The sequence below is a fragment of the Cricetulus griseus genome, chromosome 2, assembly GCF_003668045.3.
Source record: "Cricetulus griseus strain 17A/GY chromosome 2, alternate assembly CriGri-PICRH-1.0, whole genome shotgun sequence".
Lineage (NCBI taxonomy): Eukaryota > Metazoa > Chordata > Mammalia > Rodentia > Cricetidae > Cricetulus > Cricetulus griseus.
In genome coordinates, this window is record NC_048595.1 from 33221887 (window position 1) to 33233472 (window position 11586).

An 11586-nucleotide genomic window follows, 5' to 3' on the forward strand; every position below is an offset into this window, starting at 1 on the left:
ATATTCTCTGACCCCCTAATGATATGACTGACATGGAACCTATAATCATGGTTGTTCTATTTTTCTTCTTTGTGTCCCATGGGAAAGGCTCCAAACCCCCATAAGCCAGGACTGACCAGGACTGGGGAGCTCATAGCCAATCTATCCACTGAGACCCAACCCACCTTCCAGGCAGATTTTTGTAAACTATTCAACCAGAGCCTCCTGTGGGATGATTCATTCACTTCTGGGGTTGTGGGTCCACCGGTAAAGAGAAGGAGCGCAGATCTATCCAGTATCATGCCTGCCTGACTGATGCCCTGTCTCCAGCTGCCAGAAGCCAGGAGAATAAATACTATTGTGCTCAGTGGGGCTGCAAAACTGAGTCCTCTTGCAGGCGCACTGATCCCTTCATAGATCAGTGAGAAAACCATCATCACCTACCTGTGGCCACAGGCAATGCAATCCCATATCCATATAGGTTAGGGCCTGGCGGGAAGCCCATTATTGGGAAACTGGTAGAACCTGGGGAGTCAGGTTATACCTGAATGTCCCAAACCCAGGCAGAAATTTTCTATTCAAAAGAAACCTGCTCCTAGAGTCATCCGGCCCATTGGGCTGATTGGGCCTATTGACCTGAACCAGCTCATCTTGGCATCCCTGAGATACGACCCCCTCCAAGGTGGTAAGTGTAATTCCTAAACCTCCACTTTGCCTAGAAACTCCCTCAGTAATCTTAAGGATAAGTCAAGGGGCAGCAGAAGTCAGCTTCTTGGAGTTTGGTATCCTAGATGGAGAGTATCTGTTTCTTAACCATTCTCAACCAGACATAGATAGAGACTGCTGACTATGTCTAGATCCAAATCCCCATATTATGTTGGGATTAGAACTAATCAAACAATACTCTTCACTTCTAACCCTAATGGCTGTAAAAGGGACCAGCCTAAGCTCACCTTGGGGGGCTTCCAAAAGAAGGGTGGCTGCTTAATGTCACTAAGATACCCCCTAGATAGTTTCCCTGTGCAGATTCCCGAAGCCAGGCACAGCAGCTTAACCCCGGGAATGGTGGTTGAGTATATTTCCAGGCCCCAGAGAGTACCTGGTTTGCTTGCTGTAACGGCTTGACTGAGTGTGCATCTTCTGACTGTTTGCACTGGAGTAGAGCCCACTATTTTGTGTCTTCGTGTATGTCATACCACAGGTGTTTGTCTGCAATGGAGAAGAGGGCAGAGCCCACCTAGATCTAGACTCTGGGCCCTTAACACTATTTTTTCAGTCTGGAGTCTCGTTGCTCTGATAAAAAGCAGCTTCCTCTTGGACTTCTGGACACAGGACCCCACCCCCGAAAACCCCAGTTTAATTTCTGTTACTCGGAACTGAAAAGGTCCTGACTGCCACTGACAATTGGTATCTGAGAAGAGAAGTCTGGATTTAACAATGGGCCATGTTACAGTAGAAAATGTGCGTTTTCTTTCCCTCTTCCCCCCTTCCATGTCGTATGCCAGTCTTCCACAAAACTCCAACCAGCACTTCATCATGCTTGCCTCCTGGGTCCCCCAGAGTCTGTCAAATGAGGAGTGCTTGTGACTCAGTTTACCTTTCTCTTTTTACTAGGTTGATCCCCCAAGACTCAGAAATAACTCTTGGTTTCTAAGAATTTGGAACAAATAATGAGTCAGATTTGGGAACTGATCTTTGATCACATAGGGAGGCAGGTGGAGGGGGTTGATTCTCACTGTTTCATACTCTCTGTGTTTCTACTTCTCAGCCAGGTGCCATATGGTGCAAATATCACACACACACACACACACACACACACACACACACACACACACACACCATAAAATATGTGATCTTAGCCTTAGGGGGTCTCCGGGTCTGGTTGGGGGCATGATCCAAGTAAGGTCTTCAGTCCAGTACATTCTAAGAGGGAAAATTGTGGCTCAGAGGGGAGAGGACCTTGGAGTTGGTGAGGGGTGGAGGGAGGATTTGAGGAAGGATAATGAAGGCTGGTTTTGTAAAGACAGGAGGGTTTTAGTGAGGGAACAAGTAGAGAAGGAGTTGTAAATGAACATGGTGTCCCCTCTGGACTGTGTATAGACTATGGTAGCTATGGGTAGCTGTTTGGCTGGAGAGGGGGAGAGAGTCTCTCAGGGTAGCTGAGATCCCACAAATGCACAGCAGAAAAAAAGCAGTTAAGGATCCCCTCCTTTTCCACCCACACTGGGCCAAGGTGAGAGGCTGAGGCACACAGCGATGGAGTTTGTGTGTATTGCGGGTATGAGCGAATGTGTCAGTCTGTCACTCAGTGTGCTGGTACCTTGGGATTTGTCTGCTTGTTTAGGAACTTATAGTTGTAAGTGATACAAATCAGGCACAGATTTTCTTTTTTGTTTCTTATTGTTTCGCAGCAGGAGACATGCTGAAGGCTGATTCGAGGGTTCTCCAGCCTTGACTCCCACCCATGCCTCCATGCACCCCAGCTCTGTTGTTTCCTGTAGAGAGCTAGGCAGGGAGTGAGACAGGAAAGGGGTGATGTCTCTTGCCAGCTTCCTAGCTGGGTTCCTGCTTGAAGACCAAGGAGCCAGTGATGACCTCTCTCCTGGGTCTTTGCCTCCTTTCATCTTCCAGCCTACTCTGCCAGATTCTCCAAGAGACTGTTCTTGGGGGAAAAACCCACCCCAGTTGTTTGTAAAAGGCCTCTAGAGAGGCCTCTGTCCCTGAGTAACCTCCTTGTCCACCATGGCCTGAATGTTCTTGGCAGCCCGGATGCCAGACTTGATGGCAGTGTCTATCCAGCCATGGGGCAGGCTGGTATGCTCTCCAGCAAAGTGGATGCGGCCCTCTGGCTGGAAGAGCTTCTTTGAATAGTCCACAAATTGGTAGGGTGTGAACTCAGTAAAGGCACCAATGACGAGGGGGTCTAGAGACCAACGCTTGACCACTGATTTTGGGCACATGTGCTTTAGCTCCTCCTTGGGTATGTGGTGCACTGCAGCCAGGTCATCCAGGATAATATTCACCACCTGGCTGGGCTTCATGGCAGCAAAGAAGAGGGAATCATCGTCCACAGTGTAAGAGGCCAGCAGGACGCCCTTGCCACCTGGCAGTCTGTGGCTGGGATAGTAAATGTAGCGTGAGGGCCGGTCTGTGATGGAGTGGCCGCCCTGGATGCCATCCTGTTCCCAGAAGCGTTTGTTGCACACCAAAGCCACCTTGGTGGCACTGGTATAATGCACGGAGCGCAGGGCATGTGTTTTGTCTGAGGACAGGGGTGGCTGGAAGCTGATGAGCCTTGTGGCCTTGGCTGAGGCTGAGTTGATGATAAAGTCAGCAGTGAGTTTGTGCAGCGGGGAGGTGGGGCCATCAGTGCGGTACAAAACCTCAACCTTAGGCCCGTGTCTCACCACTGTTTCTACTCTGGACCTCAAATGGATGGTGCCAGGCTTCAGGCTGGCACTGATGCCATGGGGGAGTTGGTCAAAGCCACCGACGATCTCTGAAAATCTGCAGGGGTGGAGAGGGGAAGATGAGGCAGGAGACGCTACCAGACCTGTATGTCCCAGTACTGGCCATTCCTCTGGTCTGAAATGGGAAGAACCTATCTTGCTACACGCTTGTGTGAGACACTTTATAAGCATTACCTTCATGAATATACAGCCCTGTGTCAGGCAGGCATTGCTACTTGAGTGCCCCTTGTATAGCAAATACCCAATAAACCAATGCTGGGGACCGGGTTCTTCCTGGCCCCAAATCAGCCTTACTCATCATTTCTGGAGAAGATGCTAGCCATCCTCAGGGACTCCAGGAGGGACTTGTAGTATCCAGCGTTCTCGTTCATCATGTCCCCAATCATCTCGATAGCTCCTTTGCTCAGCATTCCTTCCTTCGTCAGATAAGCCTGTGGGGAGGAGGCACTGTAGATGCAAGGATGGGCCAGAGGGTCTAGTATACAGGACAGCTTTAGCAGGGGCCTCGGCCCAGCAAGGTTAGATCTGGGCTTAAGGGAGGCAAACACTTTGGCAGTAGGAAGAGGGCATTCTGTAGGCAGGACACTGACGCAGGGCCTTGGCCTAGCCCAGAGCCCATCACTCCACCTCCATCCCGGGGCCTTTTGTTTCACTTACCTTGGTGGAGTAAGAGTCACAAATGGACATCAGTTGGCTGCAGTTCAATGTCTTCATACGTTGTTTGATCTGCAGAAGGGGAGGAGAGATATTAATAGGCCGGGCCTCCAGGAGCCCAGGACACCTAGGCTGCCATAGACAAGGTCACAGATGCCTCACATGCCTTTAGATTAGAGTCAGGTTCTTTGGATGTCCCTTGGCGAGGCTGGAAAAAAACCCAGAAAAGGGCAGTTCCCAGAGCACCTGGATGCTGCTCCTTCCCTTCATTTAAAGACACTCCTGCTTTTGTTGACAGGGTCTCGCACAGCCTAGCTGAGGCTGCTCTTCAATTCTAGATCCCCTGCCTCCACTTTCCAGGTTGTACTACCACACCTGACTTGAAACAAAAGACCCACTCAAGACAAACATTAAAGGTGAATATTCAGTTGGGAGAACATTTGCTGTACAAGACTTGAACTCTAGCCCCAGCACCCATATAAAAGTAGGGTGTGTTGGAGCTGGAGAGATGGCTCAGTGGTTAAGAGCACTGGCTGTTCTTCCAGAGGACCTCAGTTCAATTCCCAGCACCCACATAGCAGTTCACAGCTGGAACTCCAGTTCCAGGGGATCTGACACCTTCTCACAGACTAATACATGCAGGCAAAACACCAACGCACATCAAATAAAAAAAAATCAGAGTGTGATATCACATGACTGCAATGGCAACATTGGGAAGGTACAATTCCTGGGGCTTGCTGGCCATCCAACCTAGCAGAATTAGTAAGCTTGGCTCAATGAAAAACTCTGCCAAAAATAAAATAAAATAAAATGAAGTAGGAAGCGCTTGAAGAAGATAGCTGACGTTGACTACTGGCTTCTACACAAATATGCACATGCACCCACATTTGCCTAAACACACATGCGCACATGTGTGGGCACACACGCGCGCACACACACACACACACACACACACGCACACACACACACACGCACACACACACACACACACATACACACACATACACACACATACACACACACACACACACACACACACACACACACACACACACACACACACACAGACACACACACACACATACACACAGACACACACACACATACACACACACACACGCACGCACACACACACACACACACACACACACACACACACACACACACACACAAACACTTTAAGGTAAAGATCTTCACTGTCATTTAGGATGACTGACTCACTACCAAGGACTGCCGAATCTAGTTAACCCTTTCTTTACACTGCTGCTGACCAAGTCATGTTCTCTAGACTGCCTGAAGACAGAAGAGAAGGGTTGAGAGTGGTGACATCATTAACAGGTGTTATAAGGCAGGTCGACCAATCATCACAATGTTGGGTGGGTTCAAGTGATCTGAATCCATGTACTGATTTGCTGCGTGACCTTAGGCACGACCCCTTTCCTACTTGATCCCACCTGGGAAAGGCAGCAGGCACCTTAGTGATGGCTTGTTGGAAGAGGTATTGGGCAGTTTTGCTCTTCTCTGTGGGGCTCGTGGGGTAGCCCAAGATCCCGGGGTTAGCCTTGACTTCCCAGGCACGATAACGCCGCCCATTGAGTAGGTACCAGGTGTTGTTATCATACTGGATGAACTTATTCAGCTTCAGACCAAGCTTCTTGACATAGGTGTGGATTAGCCTGGAGCAGAAACAGGCAGAACAATATCCTTGTCCCTTCTGGCTCCATGTTAGCAACTATTTCTGGTGAAACCAGGGTAACCTTGTGCCTAGGAAGCTCAAACTAACTGCTTGTTCAATTGTAATCTCATTTAATGTTGTGGGCATTAGCCCCCCACCTCCCAAGACTACAGAGGGCTAGCAGTTCATTGAATTCAGGCCCTTTATGAAGTCCCAGCTAATAGGACTCAAACGGATAGACAGATGTCCTTTGTTTCAGCAGCATTTGAGATTCCATCATGCACTTCTAAGTAACTATGAGGCTGCATTTAATGACTCCACTTTGGGCTGGTGCAGTTGTTTATGTTTTCAGTGGCTTGGAGGGTGAGTGTGAGTTCAATTTATATTAAAGGCAAAAGAGAAAAGAAGAAACATCTGTGGAGATAGGATCTAGAGCAAAGTTAGTGCTCAATAAATGGTAGACATTCTTAATAACAATGTGTTATAACTTCTCAGCTTGTTTTGATGTAACCGACAAATATGAAACTCCCCATATTTGCATTCTACAGTTTGATGAGTTGGCAACAATGACGGCAATTGTCAGTTTGGGATATATTATTTCCTGGGACCGAGGCTTTCTGTGACAGCAGCCTTCTCTCTGAGGTGGGAGTTGAGTATCAGCCCTGACTTATTGGGTTGTATCACTTGATACGGTGAGTCTAAAAGATCTTAGACGTGATGACACTTGGGGTCCTTCCTGCTTTTTTTGCTCCTTCTCCTGTACAGGACTTACTTGTGGCTTTCTGGGATTCGCATCGGTCCTAAATCAATGTACCAGCCTTCCTTCTTGTTTCTGACTGTGAGTATCCGACCTCCGATGTAGTCGCTGGCCTCCAAGATGGTTACCTGGAGTTCAGAGAAACTGCTGTCATTCTTAGGGAGTGTTGCCTATTCTCCCCATCCCATTTCTCACCTCCCAATAGCCATAGGCTCTGGCTTGGAGGTCATGAACATGTAGGATGACTTCACTGAGGCTGTTTGCTCCAGAGGGTCCTGAGTTATTCGAGGCCCTTTCCTGGTAGCGTGTGTCTTCATTCTTGCCTCCATAAGGACACGAATGGCAGTTAGCAATGATTAAGGGCCGTGGGCTACGGAGACTGGTGGGTGCATGCAGTTGTGCATTGTTCCCTGTCAGGTCACTCACTCCTTTTCCACCCCAGGAGGCAAATAGGAGGCTGATGCCCGAGGCCTTTCAAGGCCTTCTTACCTTGTGACCAGCATCCTGTAGGGTCTTAGCCGCCACAAGGCCTGCTATGCCAGCTCCCACTACCACCACTCTCTTGGGCAGTGGGGAGGTATGGAGCCCATTCTGGGCTGTGAGAAGGAAGGTGTTATAATCCGGGTCCTGGAAACACTTGTCAAGGTCCTCATAGAAGGCAAGGCAGCTGGGCATGGATAGCAGGATCCCCAAAATAAAGATGCCTGGGGGCAGAGAAAGCAAGGGAGTGGCCTATCTGGAGCCACTGGGACCTGTTTATCCATGATGAGCTGGACTGTGGGATCTGGCACAGGGCAATCAGGTGAGAGCAGTGTCTGACAAGTGTGTGGCTATAGCTACGGATATTTGGCATTATGTCTATATGGAGGCAATTGTGTTGTGCAGGCTATTGTGAACTGTAGTGCTATTTGTGTGATTAATGTGTGATTGTGAACACAGCTTGCACCCTGGAAGCTCATGGATGTGGGAGAGTCAGAGCTGACTATACATGTGTCTGCTCCTCATGGGGAGTGTGCATGCGTGCTCACCTGTGAGTGTGTAAAGGACTGTGTTTGTGTAACCATCAGTTTGTGGGTGGGAGTGTGGTTGTAGTTTGCTCTTGCTTTGGATGACTGCATGTGAGGGATGCTTCTGTGGCACAGTGTGGCTGTCTCAGTGCGTATGACTCTATGGGAGTGAGATGGACTGAGGACTGGAGTGTGAGCTGGGCTGGATCTTAGAGCGAGTGAGAGTGAGATGTATGAGAAGGTGGGTGCTTGTGTGGGTTCTGTGAGTGCTTCTGGAAAGTGAAGCTGTGTGGGGAAGAGAGTGAGCGAACACGTGAGAGGGAGAGAGGGGTGTGTGTATACTTGTGGAAAGGTGAGTGTGCGAGAGAGGAAGGTTCAGTCCTCTGATTGGGAGTGAGAAGTGACCTGTGGGAAACAGGCAGTCCCTCTGTTTTCTCCAGCCTCATCTATGATTTCTCCAGGCTTCCCAGGTATTTAATGTGATGTCAAGACTAGAACATATCACTCAGATAGTTAACGACTACCATATAACAAGCCTTGGGTGACTTGATTCTCTTTTTCACAGCTAGCTAGTCTTGTCTGACATGAAGGGCTATATGGTTTCCTCATTGTCACTTGCTCTCAAGTGAACCAGGCGAGGACGTAATTCTGGGCTTTGTCCAGAAGCTGAGTTTTTGGCTGGTGAGAACCCCCTTACTTTGATCTTTGTAATGTCAAGGCAACTGAAGATCCTCCAAGGAAGAGGACTTTTAGGAACCACCAGCTTAGGAGGTGCGCCAGACCCTTCCCAATGCCAAGACAGCCTTCTGCTGGGACAGCTTGCTAGAAAAGAGGCCCAAGGGAGAGAACCCCTAAGCCTCCATCTCTGTCCTCACACCACAGGTCTACCTTAACCTTCTTATCCAGTCTCCAGCCCTTACAGTTTCCCCCAAGCTATCAGCATTTGTTTCTTGGTCCTTCTGTACTTTCCCCAGAATGGCTCCAACCCCAGACCCATCCTCCAGATCCCTCTCCATTGAACTCATTTTCAACACCCTGACATATTCCCAGGTCCTGGCGAAGCTGAATCCCAGTCTCAGTTTTTATTCTCTTCACTCTTATATGATACTCTGCTGCGATGTCCTCAGTTCTACACCCAACCCATTAATTGATGTCCCTCACCCATCCAGCACCTATGCCTATTCAGTGTCTAGCCCTTCCTTGCTCAGCCTTTTCCAGACCTGGAGGAGGACCCCACTTACCACTCCTCTTGGCCATGGTCCCGAACCTTGTGCTGAACTCCAAGAAGCTCATCCTCTCTTTATGAAGGAGCAGCACCACTCTGGCAATATTTGGCCCTTATCCCACCAATCCGCCTCTGGCTTGACTGACTCAGCCAAACAAGGCAGCCTGTAGGAAAGCCTGACCTGTCAGGTGAGATGACAATGATAACTGACTCCACCTCCCCTCATCTTCTTCATCCCACCTTCCCCCCAGATAGTCTTCTCTCCTAGGAAAAGCCCCTGCTCCCAGCCTAGCCCTCCTGTTGCTAAGGCAGAAAGGGGCAATGGGAACAGGCAGGCCATTCTAAACTTGCTGGGATCACGTTGGAAAGGGGTGAGGGCTGGGTTAGACATCCAGACTGTGAACTTGCAGGGCAAGCCAGAGCTCCTGACTGCCCCGCTACAGAATGCCTGCTTCCCACAGCTGTTCCCCTATGATCCTTTGTTCTCATGTCTGTTTGGGATAGGATCTAGCCATGAGCTCCTGTGCAAGGATCATGTTTTTCTTGCCCATTCCCTCTAAGGGTCCCTGGTAGGAAGGCAGGTAGGCAGAAGTCTCTGGCCTGACCCATTTACAGAGGAGAGTATTTTCTGTCCCTTCCCTTGGGACCTCCAGGGCTTCCTTAGACACAGTGTACTTCTCTGGCTATGGACTTCCTTCCCATAAGGAATGGAGCCAGGTAGCTGTTCTGCCAAGATTTGCTTTTGTCTACAGACTGGCTGGCAAGGGAAATGAACAGAAAGTCTGAACCCAACCAGCAGCATGGGGCTTGGGAGAGGGGAGGAGTGGGGGTAGTTAGGGCACACAGTATCCAGGGCCCAAGCCTGGGATCCTGGCATCAGGACTGGTATGGGGGAAGGGAAGTAGCAATAGAATTGACAGAACTGGGTTTGAGTCCTGATTTGTCCAGGCAGAGTTGCATATTTTGGGATATGGAACTGACACCTTTCTGACAGGACAATACTTTCTTCCTAGGAATTTGATTTGAGAGTTTTTTGTTTTTGTTTTTGTTTTTTCAAGACAGAGTTTCTATGTGTAGCTTTGGATGTCCTGGAATTTGCTCTATAGACCAGGCTAGCCTCAAACTCAGACACTACGTGTCTCTGTCTCCCGAGTATTGGGATTAAAAGGTGTGTGCTACCACTGCCCAGCAATTTTTGTAATTTTAGAAGACTCTTATTTACATATTCATCCCCATTCCCTCAACCTCCCATCCTCCCATGCTCCCCACAACCCCCCCAACCTTCCCCTCTCCCCCTTGCCAGGGATAGTGAGGCCCTCCACGGGGGACCATCAAAGTCCATCACATCATTTGGGGGAGGGCCCAGGCCCTCCTTCCTGTATCTGGGCTGCAATAGTATCCCTCCATAGGGAATCAGCTCCCAAAGTCCATTTGTACTCTAGTGATAAACACTGGCTCCACTGTTGGAGGTCGCATAGACTGTCTTGGCTTTCTAGCTGGCACCCACATTCCGAGGGCTTGGTTCGATCCAATGCTTGTTACCCAATTTTACAACTAGGGTCTCCGTACTCTTACTGGGTCAGGTCAACTGTTTCTTCGGGTTTCTCCAGCACGATCTCGGCTCCTTTGCTCATCCCTACTCCCTCTCCACAACTTGATTCCAGGAGAATGGCTCAGTGTTTAGCTGTGGGTGCCTGTTTCAACTTCAATCAGCTACTGGATGAAGGCGCTAGGAATGGTAACCAAGATAGACATCAATCTCATTACAGGGGAAAGGCATCAATGCCATCTTCTCCACCATTGCCTAGATTCTTAGTTGGGGTCATCCCTGTGGATCCTCTAACACTTCTCCTGTGCCAGACCTCTCTGCAAACCTGTACTGTCTCCCTCTATCAAGGCATCTCCTTTCTTGCCCTCCTCTATTCCTCCCCTGTCTCAGTCCTGTTCTCTTCCTCCTCCCCTTTTCCTACTCTCTCCTTCCCTCCTCCTCCTCCTCTCCCCCTGTGCTCCCAATATGCTCAGGGGTACTTGTCCCCCTCCCCTTCTTTGAGGGACCATGCAATCTTCTTTTGGGTCATCCTTGTTTCCCAGCTCCTCTGGCAGTGTGGAATATAGGCTGGTAATCTTTTTCTCTACGTCTAAAATCCATATATGAGTGAGTACATACCATGTTTGTCTTTTTGTGACTGGTTTACCTCACTCAAGATTGTTTCTTTAAGTTCCATCCATTTTACTATTTGCAGATGATATGATAGTTTACATAAGTGACCTGGAAAACTCTACCAGGGAACTTCTACAGTTGATAAACACCTTCAGCAAAATGGCAGGATACAAAATTAACTCAAAAAATCAGTAGCCCTACTATACACAGAAAATAAATGTGCCGACAAAGAAATCAGAGAAACATCAACCTTTACAATAGTCAAAAAATATCTTGGGATAATGCTAACCAAACATGTGAAAGACCTGTATAGTAAGAACTTTGCGTCTTTAAAGAAAGAAATTAAAGAAGATACCAGAAAATGGAGAGAATCTCCCATGCTCTTGGATAGGTAGGATTAACATAGCAAAAATGGCAATCTTGCCAAAAGCAATCTACAGATTCAAAGCAGTCCCCATCAAAATCCTAACACAATTCTTCACAGACCTTGAAAGAACACTACTCAACTTCATATGGAAAAACAAAAACCCCAGGATAGCCAAAACGACCCTGTACAATAAAGGAACGTCTGGAGGCATCACCATCCTTGATTTGAAGCTCTATTATAGAGCCATAGTCCTGAAAACAGCTTGGTATTGGCACAAAAGTAAACAGGTAG

The 11586-nt window shown here is 48.6% G+C and overlaps 1 protein-coding gene across 1 annotated transcript; it reads right to left on the reverse strand.

The window, feature by feature from the left end:
• Window positions 1-2681: 2681 nt before the first annotated feature.
• LOC100753207 (L-amino-acid oxidase) lies at window positions 2682-8799 on the reverse strand. Its single transcript, XM_027399010.2, has 7 exons — window positions 8784-8799; window positions 7025-7239; window positions 6551-6663; window positions 5578-5779; window positions 4107-4175; window positions 3744-3880; window positions 2682-3486 (listed from the first exon to the last, which is right to left on the reverse strand). Exons 1-7 carry the CDS (start codon window positions 8797-8799, stop codon window positions 2682-2684), a joined length of 1557 nt encoding a protein of 518 aa, XP_027254811.1.
• Between the last annotated feature and the right edge of the window lie 2787 nt (window positions 8800-11586).

Bases quoted from the DNA above. Each gene is read 5' to 3' on its own strand.
- LOC100753207 (XM_027399010.2), bottom strand. The intron at 4,176-5,577 runs GTGCCTGCTGCC...CCCCTTCTGCAG, and splicing joins TCCAACAAGCCATCACTAAG to ATCAAACAACGTATGAAGAC. The intron at 3,881-4,106 runs GTAAGTGAAACA...TCCTCCCCACAG, and splicing joins GTGACTCTTACTCCACCAAG to GCTTATCTGACGAAGGAAGG.